The sequence below is a fragment of the Mchenga conophoros genome, linkage group LG18, assembly GCF_057382185.1.
Source record: "Mchenga conophoros isolate Kocher_MC1m ecotype Shallow Benthic linkage group LG18, M_conophoros_male_GT1.1, whole genome shotgun sequence".
In the NCBI taxonomy this organism is placed as follows: Eukaryota; Metazoa; Chordata; class Actinopteri; order Cichliformes; family Cichlidae; genus Mchenga; species Mchenga conophoros.
This window is the reverse complement of record NC_140543.1, coordinates 29,000,263-29,022,834: the sequence shown is the minus strand read 5'-3', so window position 1 is coordinate 29,022,834 and position 22,572 is coordinate 29,000,263. Positions and strand designations below refer to the sequence as shown.

The following is a 22,572-nucleotide window of genomic DNA, read 5'->3' as shown; positions in this document are numbered from 1 at the left end:
TTTGATTTCGGGGGGAAGTCGTCGGCGATGACGTGACGTCGATGAAGGCGTTGATCGTCGCTCTCGCTGGGAACTGACAAGAGGAACGGAAAATGGCGGACCTTGAAGACGTTACGCTGGACGGGAGACCGCTCCAGTCCCTTCGAGTAGCGGACTTAAAGGCCGCTCTCGAGGAGAGGGGGCTGTCGAAGAGCGGCCAGAAGAATACTCTCATCAAAAGACTCAAGGGGGTGAGTTTTACTGCGATATATGGTGCCACGGTCGCTGCAAGCTAACGTTAACGAAGAGACGGGCTGATGCTCTCTCGAGGGCCGACAACTGAGTATCGTTACTGCTGAGCGTAGTAGAGTTATCGAGGTTAAAGCTCATTCACCAGCTGTAAATGTCTTTATTTTGTCAGCGCTGTGGTTATGCAGTGCTGTGGCCCTGTAGAAATGTTCCAGCTACGGAAAGGCTGGCACTTCACTCAACTTATCGGCTAATCCTAAACTGTGTCTCGGGTTGATGTTGTCCCGTTAGCTCGTTAGCTCTCCTGGCTAACGCTATGAGTTGATCAGTGGCCTTAGCGACTCGCTTGCTGCTGTGTATGCTGCTTTTAACGATGTGTACACTGCTCTTGTGAGTTTGTCCAGCAGATTAACATTTCACCACTTAGAGTTAATGAGAAAATCGACAACTTTTAGCGGCTAACCCGCAATTTTTAATTAACGTTCTTGCCGTTTTTGTTGGTAAACGCATTGGCTAGTTTTAGGAGTAGTTTCCCTCAAAATCTGCAGCAGGCCCGTGAGCTGCCGTTGGTCTTGAGCTTGTTTGTTTTTCATTGCGACAGATCGTCAAACCTTATTAAGATAGCTAAGGCGTTCTTTTCTTTTTGTTACTGGGCAGTCCCGATTGCATTATTTCACTGAGCCATCAACGCTTTACTGTTTGTTTGCGTTGCGTTTATATAACCTATATTACGCCAGACAGTGGTTCTTTTCTCACAAAACCCAGAATATGTTGATTATTTTAGTCGTAGTTACCAGCTAACGTACTTGCAAAGCTCATATAAAGCCATTGGGTTATTAACAGTTTCGTCCTACCAGCATCTGATAATGACAGTGACATTATAATGGACATAATAGCAACGTAAAAGATCAACTATGTCTACGTGCAAAGTAATAGATCATGAATAAAGTAGTAGTAATAGTGCATAGATTTATACAAGGTGTTTCATTGGTGATCAATGAAATTTAAGATAAGTTGATCACTGGTTGGTGTTTGACCACAGCTTTAGAGTAACCTTGTCAATTATTGTTTGACAGACTCCCATGTCCTTTACCATCTTACATGGGAACATTGTTGCATATCATCCTCCTTCGTTTGTCAACAAGTTTTGTAGTTTCTCACAACCGCAGGCTTTCTAAAAAAAGTATCAAAGACAAAATTCTCCAAGTCTAACATTATTATAAAAGAGGAGCAGCGATGCTTAAGGATATTTGTTACATTTAGTACATAGAAACTCATTATATTTTGTCAAGGGCGGAAATATCAGCGGATGTGATAAAACATACTACTGAATAGAGTGCAGCTACAAGGTTGCCCATGAAAGAGTGTTCTCCTTTTTTCTAAAAACATCTCTTATCTCACTAACAGGCTCTCATGCTGGAGAACTTGCAGAGGACCTCCACAGCTCATATTGGACTACAGCCAAACTCTCAGGTGTGAATCTCAAAGATAGTTTTAGTTTCATATAAAAGGCTGAAGTGTCTTGATAAGTGATGGCCTTTTATGTATATATGGCAAACCGTGCATTTACACAACCTCATAAATGTCTGCAAAAAGTATGCGTTATTAGCCTTGAGATCTTGCATTGTATTTCAAAATTTCTCTGTGTGTTTAGATTGGTGAGGAAATGAGCCAGAACAGCTTTATAAAGCAGTATCTGGCTAAGCAACAGGAGCTACTGAGGCAGCGTCTGGAGAGAGAGGCTCGTGAAGCATATGATACAAATGGCAAGTTGTGTTGAATAAAATACTGTACACATTATGGATGGTTATTGTAAAATCTTGTGATTTTTATGTTTATTTCTCTTTTGTGAACAGAGCAAGAGGAGCACGCAGAAGTCAACAATAGTACACCGTGTCCTCCTCCAGCCCAGGTTAGATTGTACTTTCTCTTCTTAAGTGTTAGGTGTAAAAGTAACTTTCTGATTAAACTTGTGGGAGGGGATAATAAATAAATCTGCGCTCCCTTTCTGTTCTTGTCAGGATGTCACACCAGCATTACCTGAGCAGCACAAGCCAGCTGGCACCTCTGGTGAAGAGGGATTGTTGGGTGCGGTAAATGAGGGCCAAGCAAACAGAAACCAGGAGGCTGACATGTCCAGTCCACCTGCTTCTGGCTCTGTGCCCATGCGTGTTCCTGCCGCTGAGCAAAGGCCAGAGAGAGGCTCTGCATCAAGTGAAGTCCCAGGTGACAGCGACGATGACGACAGCGAGGATGGTGACGAGGACGGTGACGATGACGACTGGGACAGCAGCGCTCGAAGGAGAAACTTCAGAGAGCCAGCCAGGGGACCCACAACAAGGGAGAGGTCTGCAGCGTCCCGTCAACCGCAGCAGCAACACATCCCTTCTCTTTTGTCACCTCAACTCCGCCAGCCAACACCGCCTCCTTCCCCTCCACCAGAATTATCATTCCCTTTGCCTGACACCCCTAAACAGAGTCCACCTAGTCCAGATGTTCCCCAAGCCAGGCGTTCCCCCAGTTCTTCCAGCTCTGGTTCCTCCAGCGGTGGTAGCCGTAGTAGCAGCCCTGAGCCACAAAGGAGTGGACATGCTGAACGCAGGCCTGGCCCACTAACCCTTCTGGCACGTAAAATGGAGTCAGAAGGTGCTTTCTCCGGAGGAGGATGGCATGGCACTGATGGCGAAGCTGATAGGCAAGAAAGCAATTCATCCTCAGCTACATCATTTCCTGGCAGAGGACCACTAGAGAGCCTGGTATCTGCCACCACTCACACCTCTAACACTGCAGAGCATGTACCATTTCCAATAATGCCAGGCACCAATCAGGGTGTTACAGGAGCACATTCAGCCCATATTCAAGTACCTGTGAGTACACTTGAGCCCACTGTGCCTGACGAGAGGGTCAGAGAGATGGAGTCTGACCTAGAAAGACAAGAGAAGCTGAGAAAACGTCGGCAAGAACGTACCGCGGCGGAAGAGCGAGAGAGAGCCCTAGCACTGGAGCGAGAAAGAGAGCAAGCTTTGGAGAGAGAGAGGTTTGAGCAACAGCAGGCCTTAGAAAAGGAAGAGAGAGAGAAGGCTTTGCAGAAGGAGAAGGAACTTGCTCTAGAAAAAGAGAGACAGGAGAGGGAGCAAGCTTTGGCTAAAGAGAGGGAAGAGCAAATGAGGGCCTTGGAGCTTGAAAGGCAGGCTGAGCTTCAAAGACTTAAACTTCTGGAGCAAGAACGGCTGCAGAGAGAAAGGGAGGAGAGGGAAAAGCGCGAGAGAGAAGAAATGGAGAGAGCAGCTTTGGAGCGTGAGCGAGAAAGGCTAGAAAGAGAAAGAGCTCTGGAGGCTGAGAGGATTGAGAGAGAAGAGGCTCTGGAACGGGAAAGGTTAGAGAAGGAAAAGGCTTTGGAGCAGGAGAGGATAGAACGTGAAAAAGCCTTAGAGCAAGAGAGGATCGAGAGAGAAAAGGCTCTAGAGCTAGAAAGGTTGGAGAGGGAGAAGGCCTTGGAGTTGGAGAGAAGAGAAAGAGAAAAAGCTTTAGAGCTAGAAAGGCTGGAGAGGGAGAAGGCCTTGGAGTTAGAGCGAAGAGAAAGAGAACGAGTTGAAAGAGAGAAAGCTTTAGAGCGAGAGAGGATAGAGAGGGAAAAGGCCTTGGAACGAGAGAGGGTGGAAAAAGAGAGGGCAGAGAGACGGGCGGCTCTTGAACAGGAGAGAATTGAGAAAGAGAGAAAGGAAAAGCTAGAGAGAGCCCTACAGCAAGAAGAACTAGAAAGGGCAAGAAAAGAGATGGAGAGAGCTCTGGAGCAAGAAAGGGAAAAAGCTCTTGAACATGAAAGGCTGGAGAATGAGAAAGCAGTGCAGAAAGAAAAGGAGGAGCGGGAGAGGAAGCTGGAGCTGGAGAAAGATAAAACTGGGGTGGCTGAAAAGGAGAGTGAGAGTCACCTTTCTCCATCCAAATGTGGCCTTGAGGCTGGTCTCACACCCCTGCCAACTCCTCACCCCCTCTCCACAGGACCCGCTATAAACTCGTCAGCAGAGGCAGGAGACCGGGAACAAATCCGTGCTCCAGAACCCCAGAGCGAAGGCCAAGCAGCAGAGTGTAGTGCAACCATTTCAACAACATCTCTTTCACCACACTCGTCATTTAAAAAATTCCGGTTCGTAATGGACCGAGCACAACCCTCATCCACGTCTATGGTTATTAAGCGGCCCCGTACATTTTCTGATAGCCCACAGCCTCGCACCTCACCTGTCACTTATCCCACCACTGTTGGGAAAGGACAGTCTGAAGGACATAGGCCCTCAGTTAAACAGGAAGATTCAGAGCTACGGACAAATCAGCAGGTTGCTGCTGCACCACCGGGATCTGTGAGGATCCAGTCTGAGGAGGACACTGCTGTTATTACTGAAATGGGTCCCAAAGAAGAAAGAGCCACAAGGCTAGTGTTGGAGGATAAAGAACAGGCAGCTTCAGGAAAGACTGAACAGGCTGCCAAGGAGTCCATCAAAAAAGTAAAAGAAGCTGATGAAAGCAAGGGTTTGTCAAGCTCAGTGAGTGGAGCGGAGCAGAGAGGAAGAGATTCAAAGAAGGAAAGGATACGAACAAGACAAAGATCATCATCCGATTCCTCTTCCTCAGAATCGGACTCTGGGTCCTCATCTTCTCAATCTTCCGGTTCATCCTCGTCCTCTCAAGAGAAAAAGAACTCCACCTCCAGAGTTACAAAGGTAAGAATAAATGATCTGTCTGTCTTTGGCATTAATGCAAAGTTGTATTAAATCTATATAAACCAAACTAAATTAGTTCCAAAATGAACATATTTGGATAAATATCCATCACCTTAATAATCAAGGTATAAAATCCACCTGTGTTGTTTCCAGCAGTTGGACATATTCTGAATTTACATAGAGCTTGAACAATGGCACCATACACATTTGCAGTCATTAATCATGATTTGGCAATGGTATAGATGCTTGACTATTTATTTGTGTCACACTTGTGACTATAAAGTTGTATAATATACCAATTTATTTATCTTAAATCATATTGTTGCTCAGATTGCATTTCTCCACAGTCTGCTGAATTCTTTATGCTAAAATTATTATTTTTTAATCATTTAAAAAGAAGGCTACTTTACTTTTAAAGGGATCTGTATTCATTGGGTGTAGTGGGCTCTCAGCAGAGTGGTATTAGTCTCTGATCACAGCAGGTGTTTTCTGGCAGTATCTCTGAATACAAGCGAGTGGGTACAATTTTTCAATTTAATTTTTTTTTATCTGTTAAAACTGTCTGGTTTGCGTTTAAGACGCTGTTGGCTATAGTTCCTTACCGTATTTTCACGACCATAAGACGCACTGTACTAAAAGGCGCAGTCTCAGTTATGTGTGCCATTACTGTATTTAACACACACATAAGGCGCACTGGATTATAGGGCGCATACAAGTACCGTATGCGTATTTAAAAATAAAGCGGGAGCAAACCTGAGTTCGGTACCTTACTCACATTTCTATTACCGGTAATCATCAACAACACACAAGCATACAAGTGTGCGTATTTAAAAATAAAGCAGGAGCAAAACAAAGTTTGGTACTCACATTTTTATCATCAATCAAACCCATGGAAGTCCTCATCCTCTGTGTCTGCTAAATCTCCATCAAACATTCCAGGTTCACTTTCTTCACTGTCAGAGTCACTTTCCGTGCCGTGCGGCTCCTCGGAAATGATGCCGGCGTTTGCGAAAGCTCAAACAACAGTGCCAGCAGACATGTTAGCCCAAGCATCTACAATCCATTGGCAAATTGTGGCGTAACTCGCCCGGCACTGCCTTCCACTCTTGGTGAAACTGTGGTCTCCATCGGTCATCCATCGCTCCCAGGCCGCTCGCAGCCTTACTTTGAACGGGCGGTTCACACCGATGTCCAGCGGTTGGAGTTCCTTTGTCAGGCCTCCCGGAATGACAGCAAGCTCACAGTTCATTTGTTTCACTAGTTTTTTCACATCGGCTGTGAGATGGGCACGCATAGAGTCACAGATTAAGAGCGATGGATGGTGATGCGTGGAAAAAAACCACCTGGTCTCCTTACATACACCTCCCTCAGCCAGTCTTTCATCATTTCCTCATCCATCCAGCCCTTTTCATTTGCCTTAATGATGATTCCTGCTGGAAACTTCTCTTTAGGCAAAGTCTTTCGCTTAAAAATCACCATAGGCGGCAAGCACAACAGTAAAAGAAGACTTTTCGTGCCCCGTTGTGCGTATCGCTACCGTGCTGGTCCCCTTCTTCTCCACAGTGTGACTCACCGGGATGTCAAAAGTGAGCGGGACCTCATCCATGTTTGTGATGTGGCTGGGCTGGATGTGTTTGTCGGCGATGTGTTTGCTGCAGTAGGAGCGGAAGAATGGCCAGCTTTTCATTATAATCCGCTGGAAGTTGCTGCGCTACCGTAGTCCTGGTCTGGATGGAAAAATGGCACCGTTTCATAAAACGAAAGCACCAGACGGACCTCCTTGGAAATGTTCAATGTTCATCTCTTCAGCTAGTGAAACTGCTTTTAGCCGAATGGTGACCGTAGAAACGCTTCTCCCGCTCGCTCTTTGCTCGATGATCCACCGCTCGAGTCTTTCCTCCAACTCAGGCCACCTTGCCTTATGTCCGTGGAAACTCAGCTGCGTTTTCTTGACCTGCCGGAGCTTGTTTTCTAGCTTCCTCCATTTGCGAACCATCGATTCGTTAATCTTAAATTCTCTCGCCGCTGCTCGATTTCCATGTTCCTCCGCGTAGCTGATGGCCTTCAGTTTAAACTGTGCTTCGTAAGCGTGTCTCTTTGCCATTTTCAGGGTTGTTAAAACAACGATGTCCTGCATAATGCACATACCTGTATAAAAGAACAGGTATGTGCGATTGTCCCGGTATATACAATCAACGCCCACACTTCACCCTTTAGCGCTCTCATGGTGTTCTCTACTACGTCCTCCTTACAACACACAGGGCGCACTGCGCTATAGGGCGTGCCGTACTTTTTGAAGAAAATCTAAGACTTTTAAGTGCGCCTTATGGTTGTGAAAATACGGTAGTTTAATACTTGTGGGGCTAAATCCAAAGTTGTGCTTGATGCATAAATAGCACAAGTCAGATGACAACATTTGTATCCCTGTACTAATTTTATCAATGTTTAATCATCATGTGAGTTGCAAGGTAAATAAGAATAAAAGGTAACTCAAGACTCTGTTGACTAGGCTAGTAACCAATTTTTATTTGGTATAGTATTGTTTTTTTTCCTCGTCAAACTTTGTTTTTGCAAAAAGAAAAAAGAGAACTTCCATTTGCATCAGTCACAGCCTCACACCCATTTAGTAGTCTATTTGTTTATTTGCTGGGGTAACATTTCACTCTGTGTTGCCTGAAACATCACCATTAATGTGGATCAGTGTCTTAACAGTTAAACTACTCTCTCACCTGCTCAGTACAGTTAAGATACCTGGAGAATGCTAACCACTCCGTTGTGAATAGTAGCTTACTGCTTCTTCTCTAATAGTTTTCTATAGTTTGGAGCTGTGTCTTGGGTCATTGTCCTGTAAGGCAATTGGCTCCAGTCAAAGGCAATGGCTCACGCAGTTTTGCAAAAATGGAGTGATGGCTGTCCTTGTTCTACAACTATTTCATCCTGTGCAAAACTCTTATTTTACCAATGCCAGAGCACCCAAATTCATCCGTTTTATCCGTCATGACAGGTGGCATCAAACACCCCTTCAGGTTCTTTTACAGATGTTCTTCTGTGTTTTTTCTACCCAGTCACCTCAAACTTGGAACTTTATGTTCAAAAGCTTTTCTTATTTTGTAATTCTTCAGTAGCTGTGCTTGCCTTGCCATCTTAATCTTTTCCTTTTATTGGCCGCTCTCAGATATAGCTTTACTTACCAACTCTAGTAATGATCAGCATCTTGGATTTCATTGATGTTGAGACTGTGGGTGGGGGTGGTTCTGCGGGCGGCTCTTTTTAGAGGCGCTGCTAATTTTGTTTAACAAACCAGCGACTCAGATGCCCTGTTCTGTACATCACTGGGGCCCCTCGTTTCTTTTTCTTTTTTTTTTTTTCAGTTTGTGTCTGTAGATTGTGAAAATATCATAAACATTCTTTCATGAAGTCGACAGTTTTTTCCTGTGTTTTTAGGGGGGATAACAGCCTTTATCAAGGACAGAGTTTTAGAATCAAGCTATTTCCTTTGCTGTTTTGCTATATAGTCCTCAATTCTGCTAACTCTGATAAAGCCAAAATTTTTGCTTCTTTAAAAAAAATGAAACAATAAATCAAAAAGATTTTAGTTGTGCACACATGGTGAAATATTTTTTTTCCTGATAATTAATTATTAATACATGAAAAGGATTAACAACCACTGAGGAAAGCAGGTGGAATGGTGTCCATCTCTTTATACTGCCACGTATTATTAAAACTGTATATGTAACTGTGAGTACTTGCATGACTAGCCCTTAGCATAGTGGTTAGCATAAGTAGGTGCAGAACCCTTGGAAAAGGGCTTCCAAGGAGATTTTGCTAAATCAAATATATACAGAGCTATATCCTGTGACCCGTGCTGAATAAAGGAGCAGACAAAAGCAGCTAGCAATAAAGGTTGTCATTTATTGTTTCCATTGATTTTTAATGAATAGAATAAAAAGATTAATTGCCATTTACCATTTTTGAATAATCATATTATTATAAATCATATTATTTAAACTGAAAATGTTTATTTTTTTAAAAAAACTTACCATGCCTATTTTGTAAAAATAAATTCAAAGTAGACTTTATATATTTTTGCTCCAATGCAAAAAAAATAAAATAAAATATTGAACTGCTCTCTTTTTTTCCTTCAAGGAGGAGACATCTAAAAGAGATTCCTCAACACAGCACATGTTGGCTCAGCATGAGGATGTAAGGAAATCCTCAAAAACCTCTACCTGCAAAAGAGAGACGTCTGCAGAGAAGGCTAACACAACTGCAGATGGAGACAGTCACAACGTGGTAAGTTGCTTAGAATAAGTTCCCCAGAAGATTCACCTTGTCACAATATCTGTGTCAGAATGGGCAGGTCTTTGATAATAAAACAGATTTGCCATAAATGAACCACACTGTCTGCTCTTCATCTTATTCCCTGCCCTTTAAAATTCCCAGGCACAGTTTTCCAAAGCACCGACTGGAGAAGAAAAACATGGGAAGAGAACAGACAGTGAGGAAGAGGAGGAAAAGGACAAACAAAGGTCTGGTTTTCAGTCCCAGTTTTCTGAAACATATCTTATAGTTTGTTTGTGTGTCAGATTTACTCACTGGGATCAGTGTATTTGTGCTCTTATTAACATGCAAGTATAGAGGCTGTTAACAATGCTCAGTAACTATTTGACCTCTTCTGCATCATGAGTGGGGATTTGCCAGTTTGGCCCTGTTAGGTGGACGGTGGGCCAGTCTGTTCAAATTAGTTTTGTTGCTCTGTATACCACACAACACACCAAACACTAATGCACTCGCTGCTAATTGAAGAGCTACAGCAAAGGCTCAGTTGTTTAGGGGGTCTCTCTCCCTCCCCTCCCCCTCTTTATATTCAGTTTAAAACTGGTTGGAAAGATATATTTTATTTTTACTTTAGAAAGTGTTGTTGTCAGCTAGATTTATAGTTTTCATTTCACCAGTCTCTTCAGCTCCATTCCACATGTGCCCGTGTGACTTGGAGTAAAGAGCTGGAAAGAAGAAGCTAGTGGGACAGTAAATGACAGCCGTAGGCGTCAGGCTGATGCCCACAGTAAGCTGAAATGAGACTAGTGCAGCTAATTAGGTGAATAACAAATATAAAATTTTAAAAATGTATTTTGGTCCTGAAGCCATTTATCATTTTATTTACAAATAAATATAGGAGTTGTATTTATTTCATGTATGATGTTCTCTGTACCTGAAGTGATGGCATTAGAACTCTCAGAACTGGAAAAATTTGGACTGATAGTTCCTTAATTGTCAATACAGTCAAAATAAACATTTCTTGAAACATGAATTGATTACATTGCTGTGTAGAGGTTTTCCACTTTCTGAAAAAACAAACAATGGATAACAATGGCAAAGAAGTTTCATCTCCTATGATATATTATGTCAGTTAAGGTTCTTAAATCTAAACTAGGGACAAGACCAAATTTGTGAATAGCCTTGATCTTCAGCCCCTCCGGTGGCACTGGAGTAAAATCAGACTTGAGTCTGTAGAGGAAATTGCTGCCTGATTTTGTATGTCAAAAGTGTCAAGTAACACAGTTTGTCCCAAAATCCACAAATACAAATGAAAAGCATCATAGAAAAACAATATGATAGATGAGCAACATTGGGTAGGAAACCTTTTTCACATTCCAGTGCTTGCTTTACCCTTTTGTTTTACCTTCTTCTTAAGGACCTTTTAAGATGTCTCTTCTTATTACAAAAAAAATACAAAAACAAAATGATAGAAACATGTTTTTGGCAGATTTAAAAATAAAAAAAAAAGTTTAAAAAATTTAAAAAACAAAACAAATTGTAATAAAACACTGGATTAACTCCACATAGGTCAACACATTCACCACTCCAAACATACAAAGCTACTAATAAAATTACTGCCCCGGGGCCTCCTCCCGGTGGGACATGCCTGGAACACCTCACCCAGGAGGTGCCCAGGGGGCATCCTTGTCAGATGCCTGAACCACCTCAGCTGGCTCCTTTCGATGTGGAGCAGCAGCTGCTCTACTCTGAGCCCCTCCCGGATGGCCGAACTTCTCACCCTATCTCTAAGGGAGAGGCCAGCCACCCTTCGGAGGAAGCTCATTTCTGCCGCTTGTATCCGCGATCTCGTTCTTTCGGTCACTACCCACAGCTCGTGGCCATAGGTGAGGGTAGGGACGTAGATCGACCGGTAAATTGAGAGCTTCGCTTTTACACTCAGCTCCCTCTTCACCACGACGGACCGGTGCAGCGTCCGCATTACTGCAGCTGCAGCCCCAATCCGTCTGTCGATCTCCGGCTCCCTTCTCCCATCACTCGAGAACAAGACCCCGAGATACTTGAACTCCTCCACTTGGGGCAGGAACTCATCCCCGACCCGGAGTGGGCACTCCACCCTTTTCCGGCTGAGAACCATGGCCTCAGATTTGGAGGTGCTGATCCTCATTCCCGCTGCTTCACACTCGTCTGCGAACCGTTCCAGTGCGAGCTGGAGGCCCTCACCCGATGAAGCCAACAGAACCACATCGTCTGCAAAAATCAGAGATGAGATTCTGAGGCCACCAAAGCGAAAGCCCTCCGCCACTTGGCTGCGCCTAGAAATCCTGTCCATAAAAATTATGAACAGAACCGGAGACAAAGGGCAGCCCTGGCGGAGCCCATCACCCACCGGGAACGAGTCCGACTTATTGCCGGCAATGCGAACCAAGCTCTTGCAACGGTTATATAGGGATCGAATGGCCCGTAGCAATGGGCCAGACACCCCATATTCCCGCAACACCTCCCACAGGAAGCCCCGAGGGACACGGTCGAATGCCTTCTCCAAGTCCACAAAACACATGTAGACTGGTTGGGCAAACTCCCATGCACCCTCAAGTTGTCAGAACGCAGCCTTATTCCAACATGGAATAAATTCATTTTCACACAATACCCCATTATGACAAAGTGGGGGAAAAAAAGGTTGCTTGTAAATCTTGCAAATGTAATAATAACATTTTTTAACATGTAGATAAGTATTCACAGCCTTTGCTCAATATTTTGTTTAAGCACGTTTGGTAGCAATTATAGCGTCAAGTTTTGTTTTGTTTTGTTTTTTAAAGTAAGCTTGCCGCACCTATTTTTGGGCAGTTTCTCTCATTCTTCTTTGCAGATCCTCTAAAGCGCCATCAGATTAGGTGGGGCGTGTCAGTGCACAGACGTTTTTCAGATCTTTCCTGAGATGTACAAGCAGGTTCAAGTCTGGGTCTGGGTGGGCCATTCAAGGACATTTAGAGCGGTCACAAAGCCACTGTGTGGTTATCTTGGCTGTGTGCTTGGAGTCGTTGTCCAGTTGAAAGATGAATGTGATGAATCTGAAGATTAATCAGATGTACAGAATGCTCTGGAGCAGGTTATGAAGGATGTCTTTGTGCATTGCTGCATTCATCATTCCTTGACCCTGACAAGGTCCCAGGTGTCAAAAAACATCCCAACAGCATGATGTTGCCACCACCATGCTTCACTGTAGGGATGGTAGTGGCCAGTTGATGAGTCATGCTTGGTTTCCTCCACACACAAGAGGCTTGGCTTTTTTTTTTCATCAGACCAGAGAATTTTGTTTCTCGTGGTCTGAGAGTCCTTCGGGTGCCTTTTGACAAACTCTAGGTGGGCCGTTTGTGCCTTTTACTGAGGAGTGGCTTCTGTCTAATTGCTGGAGTGGTGCTGAAATGGGTGTCCTCCTGGAAAGTTCTCCTCTCTCAACAGAGCAACACTGGAGCTCTGTCAGAGTGACCATCGGGTTCTTGGTCACCTTCCTGACTAAGACCCTTTTACCCTAATTGCTCAGATCGGCTGGGTGGCCAGCTCTAGGAAGAGACCTGGTGGTTCCAAACTTTTTCCATTTACAGATTATGCATAATCACTTATTAGCATCAGTCTTTGATTAACTCTTATTTACAAATATGCATTTTTCTTTCTATTGCAGCATGCAGATAACTAAAGAATATTTTTTTAACATAACAACGACATAATTGTAACTATAATGTAATTACTAAATTAAGTAAGAAGTAAGTAAGATGTTAATGCTAGTACTCTAGGCAGTTTTTATTGTAAGTTTCATCAAGATGGATGATCAGTGTAAAAGAGAGGCCTACGATCATCATAGTAAGATTTCAGGTTGTTTCTCCTACAAAATATAATGTAGCTTTATTGTGCTTAAACTGTCCTTTAGGCGCAAAGCTAGTGAAATGACCGAAAGCTTCTTCTTTTTTTTTTTCTTCTTTTTTTAAATCTCATTATTTCATAAATATTTCTACTTAAAAAAACAACAACTCCTCAACGGTAAGAGTGGAGTAATTATTTTGCACATCGCTATTTACATATTGTGGAAAAAGCACGTGAAAAAAAGCCAGTTCCGTGGACATTGTTTTATGAAATGACATACTGATGTGTTCACTTTAACGCTTCCATGATGTCATTATAATGAAGACCTGATAAAAACGGTGTAAGAAAAAAGGCTGGGCATTGAATTTCCCATCAGGCGATTGATGAGACTACCTTAAATCCGGCGTGCTAGAAAAGATGTGGGTCCTTTTTCTTTTTTTTAATACAAGATCTTTTTTTTCTTTATTCGTTGCAACATGGCTGTGCTCAGTCGGCGGGTTTAGCAGCCTATGCCGGCCTTTGGCTCTCCACACCGCGGCTCAGCTAGACAGCAGGCGACACTTTGTCCGCTGCAGGTTCCGGTTGACAGCCGCTGCGGTCATGGACGTATTCACAGAGGAGTAGTGTTCGGAGAGAGGAAGACAGCAGGGAGGGAAGAGAAGCGGTTCGTTGCGACGCAGTCGTTTTAACGGCAGTCGCAGTCTGTGTGCTGCGTGTGGAGCGAGCACGGCGTGGTCTCAGTGGTGTGAAGTTCCCCAAGTTGATTTCAGTCGCAATGAGTGGACTTGTTCGCGTGTGCTTTCACGAGGATGGTGTGACGACGTGAGGCGTACGCTCATTCGTCAGGTACCGTGTAGCTGTGGTGCGTGTCGGATCTGGACGGGCGCAGCTTGGCTAAATAAGGAGTGTGGTAACTGCGTTTAATTTCTGTTTTATTTTTCTCGCCTCGGCTCAGTTCTTTAACCCTGAGGGGGACGATAGCAGCGCATTTGATGTGGTCACCAACGTGTGATGCGGTGAAGGCGCAGTAATTTTAGCATCTGCTGGTTGCTGTTTGTGCATTACATTGGAGTGGGTCCACTTGCTGAGATTTTAACGCGTTTTTATGCTGTGTTGTGGTTCCTTGACACGTGTTTGAGAAAACGTGAATTTTTGAATTATGATTGCAGTGTAATGACATTTAAAGGACTAAAGTATTAATTTTGCATGCACTGCCCAGCTACTGGCAATATTTACAAAGGCATATCCATTTTAAATCAGTTTTAATTTAGGAATCAATTAAGTTTCTGATTTTAATCCTTTTGTTCCTATTGCTAGGAATATTTTTAATACTTTAGATTTGACATGTTTTGTTTTTGTTAAACATTTACATAGTGTTTTGATTGCTTGTGTTAAGCTATTAATTTAATATTTTTAACATCTTATGAGTGAGTTTTCTTTCTTCATACTGATGATCTTTTTTTCCTTTTTTTTACCTCTTTTCTTTGATGTGTATTTATTTTTAACAATATGCAGGCAGATGAAGGAGACTACCATGGCAGATCCAGAGAAATTTCAAGAAACCAGTGAGGAGGTAAGGCACCTGGAGAATCCCAAATCATTTCAGTTCTGAAGGCTTTCATTAATTAAGTACTTTGCAGGGGAGATGCAGTTTTTAGGGATGTTCCTCGTGACTAATTTACTAGTTGTTTAAACAAGAGAGAAAGCTTAGCTATTCATCTACTTGAAAAGACAGAAAACTCTGACTATATTAAAAACTGGACACAAATTGATCGACAAATTTCAACATTGGCCCAAAAAGTATTGCATGTGTGTTTGTGGAACTATATGAACTATAGTATGAACTGTAACAATGTCCTGCACCACAGTGCAGTGTGATTACTCGGGGGTTTAGTTCCAGTTTATTCTGACACAAACGATATTTATTTATTTTTAAACAGTGCTGAAGAACAGCGATGGTTCGCTGTCTCGGCTGTCATCTGTTTACTTTCCCCCCCTCGCTCGTTACTTTCCTCCACAGAGATAGGTAGAGAGACGGAGGCATAGCTGGTGTTAGCGCTGCAGGCAACATGAGTGGCCAGCAGCATCTTTGAAATGGCAACTGCTGTTGTATAGTAATAACATAATAATACATTTAACTGGCAGCCGTGTTTAAACGTCTAGTCAATTAGTCACAGGCATCCATAATAGTTAGATTTTTTTAGTGCACTTTTTGAATTATTCCTAGTTTTTAAACATGTTACATTTTACTGTAAGTATTTAGATTTTTGTTTTGTTTTTAAACAACAAGAAAGGGTCATTAGAAGGTTTAATGGGCCATTTTCAAACTTGGTAGTATGTTAACCTTGGGTACTGTCATAGGAACAAACAGCAAGGGTGTTTTCTCACTGTGGCTGATGTTTAAACCCCAAATGATTCCTTTGTTATAAAGGTGCTCATGCTTCTTCCATTGCCCCTATTGGTACCTGCGTACTACCTCTGGCACTACTGCTACTGCTGCACCTGTTCCACTGTCCCCAAGAATCCAGAGTTGACCACAGATAAGCCCCAAAGTCTGCACTACAGAGGGACACCCCTGGCAACAAAGTCTGCCTCATTTTCACCGATATGGCTGACAGAAACTATTAATTGGACCAGAAGTTTTAAAAAGGGGGTTGGCTAGTCAATGTTGCCCACATCTTGCAGCCTGATTTTTACCAATCTAGCCCCACACCCTTAAAGTCTACATCGAGAGCATGAGGAAAGAAGCTTGCTCACTTAAGCCAAGTTCAAGGCTGCTGTGAACAAGTTTAAAGAAGTTTTTTTTTTTTTTAAATTATTATTATCAAAGACATTTTTTTTAAATCTCATAACGATCAAAGAAAGTGGGCATTGTGGATTATGACCTGGAGAATGGTATGAAGGACATTTCGAGTTTTTGTGTATCTGTTGGAAGAGAGATCTGCTGCTTGGACACTTTTTCAGATAGCTTAAAGCAAATATCTGGACTGCAAGAGGCTGGGAATGTTTTCACCTGAAAAAGGACTTGCCATTTGTTGCTAGAGTTTTGCTACTATGTGACTGCTTCTTAAAGCAGAACTTTTAAGTCAAACTTATGGAGTTGTTCCACAGTGACTGTTGACAGCATTCATTATCTGGTCTCAATTTAAGTGGACTGATCACTCTCTTCTGCCAGTATAAAAGTCTGCCACATCTTTAAAAGGACTAACATCTGAAGACGACTGCTTTGGCCAAGAACATTTGAAAGCCCAAACCCAAATGAACTATTGAGCCCAACCTACCAGCCAGCAAGATTTCAGATTTTCATCCAGCCACCATTGATTGGACCTTTTGTTCCCTAAATACAGTACATGCAGTCGTGATTGGGCCATATCCAAAACAGTAAGGATCAGGTGTCAGGGAATAAGTAGATGTTTACTCAGTGCTGTATTTCATAGCTTATTTTGAATGTGTTTAATATTAATTTATATTCTTTTTAATCACTGATGGAGAATGAGCTTTGGATTTTTAATTGTGCCTCCTGCAGTTTAACAAAAATATTTCTAAACCCCTATTTGGTGATCTTGTGTATTAGTTTACTTTTAGCTGACTAAAGTAGTTAAATATTAGTTTTGTTGAACTAGTTGGAGTTTGTCTACAAACATTTAAAAAAACAAAACATTTTAGTGCTTAAATTGAAACATTACAGTTTCCACTAGGTCCTTGTTTTTTGTTTTTTGGGGGGTTTTTTTGGGGGGGGGGGGGGCTTGTTTTGGGTTTTGGGTTTTGTTTTTTTTGTTTGTTTGTTTGTTTGTTTTGTTTTTTTAGAAAGTTCAAGTTTGAGAAGTTCAATCTTTAAAAGTAAGAAATATTTTCAAAAATCTACAGGTGTAGAGCTTCAAAAGTTAGGAGAACACATCATAAACATAAACAAACGCAACATAGCTTGCCATCAATAAACAACGAGTTTTAAGGCGAGGTGTTGTTTTCAGTTCTCTTTACCCACTTCTTGTTTTTATTCCACATTTTCTTCAACTTGACCATTTGTCTCATTCCATGGTGTCGGCGTCTCACCTCTCCCATGTATATCGGGTTGTTTCTATCTTCTTGTGTTTCAGAAATCAAAGGCCTTCTCAGCTCGTAAGATCTCTCTTAGCAGTGAGTACAACCTTTCACCTTGTTCCATTCTTTACTAACATTTGATTATTCATGTTGATATTGTGGCTTTTTCTCCTCATATTTGTATTAATCTAGTTTACAAATATTTTTGATAGGCGAGGTGCAGCATTGATACGCTAAGGTTTGAGAACACAGCAGCGTTAAAAAATTCTTAAATTTGGTTATTCAACAGAATATATAATTCAGTAATCATTCAAAAGACCATTGTCTGTATATATTTCCAGTTGATGTGTTGCATAAACGTCGAGCATTGTATTGATTCCATTACTTCCCAGGCAGTAAATCATCCCCGGGCACCAGCAGTGCAGAGGGTGAACAGGAGTCTGGGACAGTGGCTGGTCGCAAGAGGAGGTGGGGCTCCAGCACAGCTGTCACTGCCAAGAAACCTTCCATCAGCATCACCACTGACTCACTCAAGGTATTTGCAGCAAAGCATAATTTGTTTTACATTGTAGTTAACAGTAATTCTCACAGATGCATTGTAAACACTGTCTCGTAGAAAGCTTAACCATGTTGTTTCCTCACGCTTTGCCTGTAGTCTCTGATCCCAGACATCAGGCCATGTCTAGGACAGGAAGCAGTAGTTGACTTGCATCCAGAGGAAGCTGTCCTCTCTGGGGCTGATGATGAAGACAGGGAGCGCTCTGATCAGGACCTTCAGATTAGACGCACAGTTACACAGGTCACTGTTGTTAGTGTTTAACTACTGATTAACCTGACGCTAGTATCTTCACTTTCATTAAGTGTAAAGTGCTCTTTAAGATTGTTCGAGGTTATCTCTCAGTTGATTGCTTGGTGTGATATCTTGTATTTAAGGTGGTGCATTCAGAAAGCCAGGAGAATGGGCAAAGAGAAGCAAAGAGGAGCAGGCAAGAGGAGGCAGAGGAAGATGATCTACAGGTAGACCAAGAAAGGACAAAGGCTCATGAAGAGCAGATGGATACCTCTATTCCTGTAGCTGTTGAAACTCATTCACCAACACATACCAGCCATGATGTAGAAATCAACACTGGTAAGATATCCACCGTAAGATGGCTTCTCTGCAGAAATAAATTCATCAGAATTAATTAATGTATTCCTGAAATCTAATTTTCATATTACCTTATGTTTAAGAAAGTCAAATGGGTGCATAACAGAAAGGCTGACAGAAAGACTTGAATGATTCTTTATATGGATTCAAACAACTATTTTCAGTCGGTGCTGATTTCTGGCATGCCATCTTGGGTGTAGCAATTCAAATAGTTTAATTATTTGACACTTGATACAGATCTCTTGTCTCGGTAAAGGAAAATATGTTCTATTATAAGAACTACAAAGACAGTGATGTAATGGAGACACTTTGCTCACTGTTTTTCATTCTAGTGACCCCCAGCGACACCCTCATCCGTCGCTCCATCAGCCAGCAGAAAACAAGTGTTTCCATCACAATTGATGACCCTGTTCGCACGGCCAAGCAGCCCTCACCACCTCGCGGAAAAGTCTCCACTATTGTTCACATCTGCAACCTGGTGAGAGAATAGGACCCATGAACAAACCCATGTTGGGCTCAAATTTCTAAAATATGAGCTATAGGACATGGATTTTTGTTTTCTTTCTTTTGGGGTTGATTTTAGATTTTTATTTTTTTTATTTCATTTTTTTTGTTGAGGTATAAAACTTCCAGAATATATTGTCTTCTACTGTCATAGACCCAGTTAATTTATAATAAATCAAAACAATTAAGTTAAAAGAATAATTGTATGGAAAGGTTTCAGTTTTTCCTCTTGTAATCTTGCTGACTTCTTATTGCATGTGTTTTTATTTAATTGTTCCACTGTGTTTATCTTGTTTGCAGTGTGTAAATTGTTAGTAGTCGCACTTTATTCATATTGTAATGGAGTCTGTGACACTGTTCAGGTGAGGCCATTCACTCTGGGACAGCTTAAGGAACTGCTCAGCAGAACTGGCAGTCTGATGGAGGAGGGCTTCTGGATTGACAAAATCAAGTCCCACTGCTATGTCACTGTAAGTTATTAAAAGCATTGAGTTATATATCTGCAGCTCAGACTGCTTTTAGACATTGGAAGTATTTTCTCTCTCTCACGGGTCCTCCACTATACTTTCCGTGTCTAGTATTCAAGTGTAGAGGAGGCAGTCGCCACACGAGCAGCTCTTCATGGCGTGAAATGGCCACAGAGCAACCCAAAAGTTCTCACTGTTGACTTCTGCCAGCAGGATGAAGTAAGAATATTTTTGTTTTGAGTTTTTTTTCCCCTCCATAAGTGTTAAATGTTTGGCTATCTGTAATCTGAACATGTCTCTGCCCTGTAGTTGGACTTCCACAAAGGTTTGGGTGCAGGTGACAAACCTGGAGCAGAGGAACATGGTCCTGGCTCCGGCCGTGGTCGAACATCGGGCTTGCCCTCTCTCCTTCCTGAGCGAGATCAGTGGGCTGAACGGGAACGCGAAATGGAACGCAGGGAGCGAGCTCGAGCAGAGCGGGAGTGGGATCGCGACAAGGTTAGAGAGTTTGGAAAACACGGAGAAGAGAAGGAGGGAGGTCCTCGAAGGTCGCGATCAAGAGAGAGGCGACGCAAGGAGAGGGGAAAGAGCAAGGAGAAGAAAGGTAAGACGTGGATTTAGACTCAGTGTACCGGGTCCGCTGCCAGAGGCCTGTTCTCTTGTCTAATGTTGTGTGTATTCTCTGTCAGAGAAAATAGCCGAGGATCCCCCTGCAAAGCTGCTTGATGACTTGTTCCGCAAGACTAAAGCTGCCCCTTGCATATACTGGCTTCCACTTACAGATGAACAGGTGATGAAACAAACCACTTCATACCTTTTGGGGGTTTTGGGTTTTTTTTTTTAAAAGCATTTTTTTTTTTTACATTTTCATTGTAGTTTGCCCAGCGGGAAGCTGCCAGAGCAGAACGGGCAAAAGAACGTGAGAAACGGCGAAAGGAGCAAGAAGAGGAGGAGAAAAAAAGGGAAGAGGAGCGCAAGGAGAGGGTGAAAACTGGAGGAGGCACAACAGAACGCAGTGAGGGTGAGAAAGACAAGGACAGAGAGAGAGACAGAGGTCGAGATAGAGACAGGGAGAGAGAGAGGGAAAGGGAGAACGACAAACGCAGGGATGGCTACCGTAGGCCCGGGGGCAGCGGGGCGGGCGGAGGCCGACGCTCACGCAGCCGCAGCGAACCACGAGAAAGGCGGCGCTAATGGCCAATCAACTGATGGAACTGTCCTAGAGACCGCCCTCCTCCATTTGCCTTTCACTACATGTACTTTGTTACAACTAAGACCCAACAGAGGACCAACCGATGTCGCTACCATCTCTCAAATTGTCATCTTCTTTTTTTATTTTAAAGCACATTTACACCTACACACATTTATGCTTTAAGGGGACCATGATCTTTTTTTTGCAGTGTTGTTTTTCAGAGCGCTGTCCGTGGCGTTACTGTCAAGGTTTGATATTTTTCTTTCTACATTTGCCTCTTTTTCTTCAGTTTTTGTCTTGACAGCATAGCTGTTTGACTCACTGGGTAATTTTGATTATTTAGCCCAACGTGCCCCATTTGCCTCATAGTGTGGGTGCCAATTATGATTTGCAGTCACTTGTTGTCGCCTCTGTGTTTAACAATTTGGATGAGGAATCCTTTTGTTGCTGCATGTAGTACAAGGCTCCTCCTGCCAGTCCTGCCTAAAGAGAAGACTCGGTCCTCTGCAGAGAGGACTGCATAAATCAGACAATACTGAAATAGGTGTGTTTGGCTTTTTGTACAGACTTAAGATTACTTCAAATCAAGTCTTTAAATGAGGCAGCTCTGGGGTATTTTTAAACAAGCGTGGAATAACTACTAAGGCAATGCAGTGTTCCTCTGTCTCTGTTAAGAGATGAGTTTATTCTCTGTGGGAGAGAATCTGTCTGTCACAGCTGACACAGATTATGTTTATGTCCTTATTGATTCTCCTCTTCTCCCTTTCCTCCTCTTCCTCCAGTACTCTGACCCTGTAGTCAGTACAGGCCTGAGAGGGGAGGTTGCATTATGAGTTTTCTCACCAATGGTTTTAATTATTTTATTTTTTTTTTGTATCTTTATCATTTACAAAGATTTGTTTTTTGTTTTTGTTTTTTTAATTTCTTCTTGAGTACGCCTATCAGTGGTGAATGTACAAATAATAAAAATTGAAGTTTGAAACGACTGTGACGTTTCTTTCCGCTCTCCATGCTGATTGAGTTTGAAGTCAATTTTGTTTCTCTGTGATAACAGTTAAAAGTACTGTAGAGATGCAATACTAGGAATATGTGACTTCAGCAGTTATCCTTGGAATCCACAAGGTGTCAGTCACACCATGCTGTGGCTCAACTCATGTATCACTTTGGAATGAGAATGATCTAATGCTATTGGGTGACTCAGATTATTAACTTTTACCTGCTTTCTTAGTTGTTACAGTTTACTCAATTTACTAGCTGTCTTTGTGTCGCCCTGACTTTCTTTGTCTTTATTGTAAATGTGTCCACATTTCCCCTCTTCAGTTGCTTTGTGCCATCTCTCTGGGTCTTGACGTTTATCCTGCAGAGCTCAGCACTGCTCCTATGTAATTACAGCCTTATGGTCGCTGAGCATAACATTTTTTTGCCCTGATACAACTCAGTGTGGCTGGACTCTGCGAGGACCAGCAAATCGCTTGAGCTGGCATCTCTGGCAGACCAAGAGCAAAGTTCTAACTGGGGCAGCAAAGCTGGATTGACAAAGAGTTTCATCTGTAATGATGACATTTCACTTTTCAAATTCCACCCCTCTCTCACACAAGACAGCTCATAAACATCAAACAGTTCAGTATATAGTAGTTTATATTTAAGTATAATGACATTTTATTTACGTGGCACTTGCATAGTCTTACTGATCACTCAAAGCACTTATGACTGCAGGTTGGATATTTAACCATCCATTCACACAGCAACTTCTAAATCATTTACAGATCATCCTTGTCCAATTTGGAATCTCCACTTAATCTAACATGCATGTGTTTGGATTGTGGGAGAACCCCCACACAGACACAGGGTGAACATGCAAACTCCACACAGAATGGCCTCAGCTGGGCTTCAAACTAGGAGCTTCACATCACCATACCAGCTCAGGGGTGGGTCTGCAGTACTGGCCAAAATATAAAAAAAATCATGTCAGCCTTTTGAACCCTGGATTAAATAATATACTGTATTTTTCGCACCATAAGGTGAACTTAAAATCCTTTAATTTTCTGAAAAAAAATAATCGACAGTGCTTTTTTAATCCGGTGGCCATATGTATGAATTCTGGTTGTGCTTACTGACCTCGAACCAATTTTATGT

General features: G+C 42.5%; 1 protein-coding gene across 1 annotated transcript; it reads left to right on the top strand.

Annotated features, from left to right (window-relative positions):
* Positions 1–61: 61 nt before the first annotated feature.
* acin1a (apoptotic chromatin condensation inducer 1a) lies at positions 62–21,418 on the top strand. Its single transcript, XM_085254604.1, has 18 exons — positions 62–230; positions 1,636–1,701; positions 1,883–1,994; positions 2,085–2,140; positions 2,250–4,946; positions 9,093–9,239; positions 9,390–9,475; positions 14,601–14,658; positions 17,183–17,222; positions 17,519–17,661; positions 17,782–17,925; positions 18,060–18,255; positions 18,606–18,751; positions 19,140–19,247; positions 19,356–19,463; positions 19,554–19,848; positions 19,934–20,034; positions 20,121–21,418. The coding sequence occupies exons 1-18, from the start codon at positions 93–95 to the stop codon at positions 20,436–20,438; spliced, it is 4,959 nt and encodes a 1,652-aa protein (XP_085110730.1). The 5' UTR covers positions 62–92; the 3' UTR covers positions 20,439–21,418.
* The last annotated feature ends 1,154 nt before the right edge of the window (positions 21,419–22,572 follow it).

Bases quoted from the DNA above. Each gene is read 5' to 3' on its own strand.
- acin1a (XM_085254604.1), top strand. From the start codon at position 93: ATGGCGGACCTTGAAGACGTTACGCTGGACGGGAGACCGCTCCAGTCC. The intron at 19,248-19,355 runs GTAAGTTATTAA...TTCCGTGTCTAG, and splicing joins AGTCCCACTGCTATGTCACT to TATTCAAGTGTAGAGGAGGC. The intron at 19,464-19,553 runs GTAAGAATATTT...TCTGCCCTGTAG, and splicing joins ACTTCTGCCAGCAGGATGAA to TTGGACTTCCACAAAGGTTT.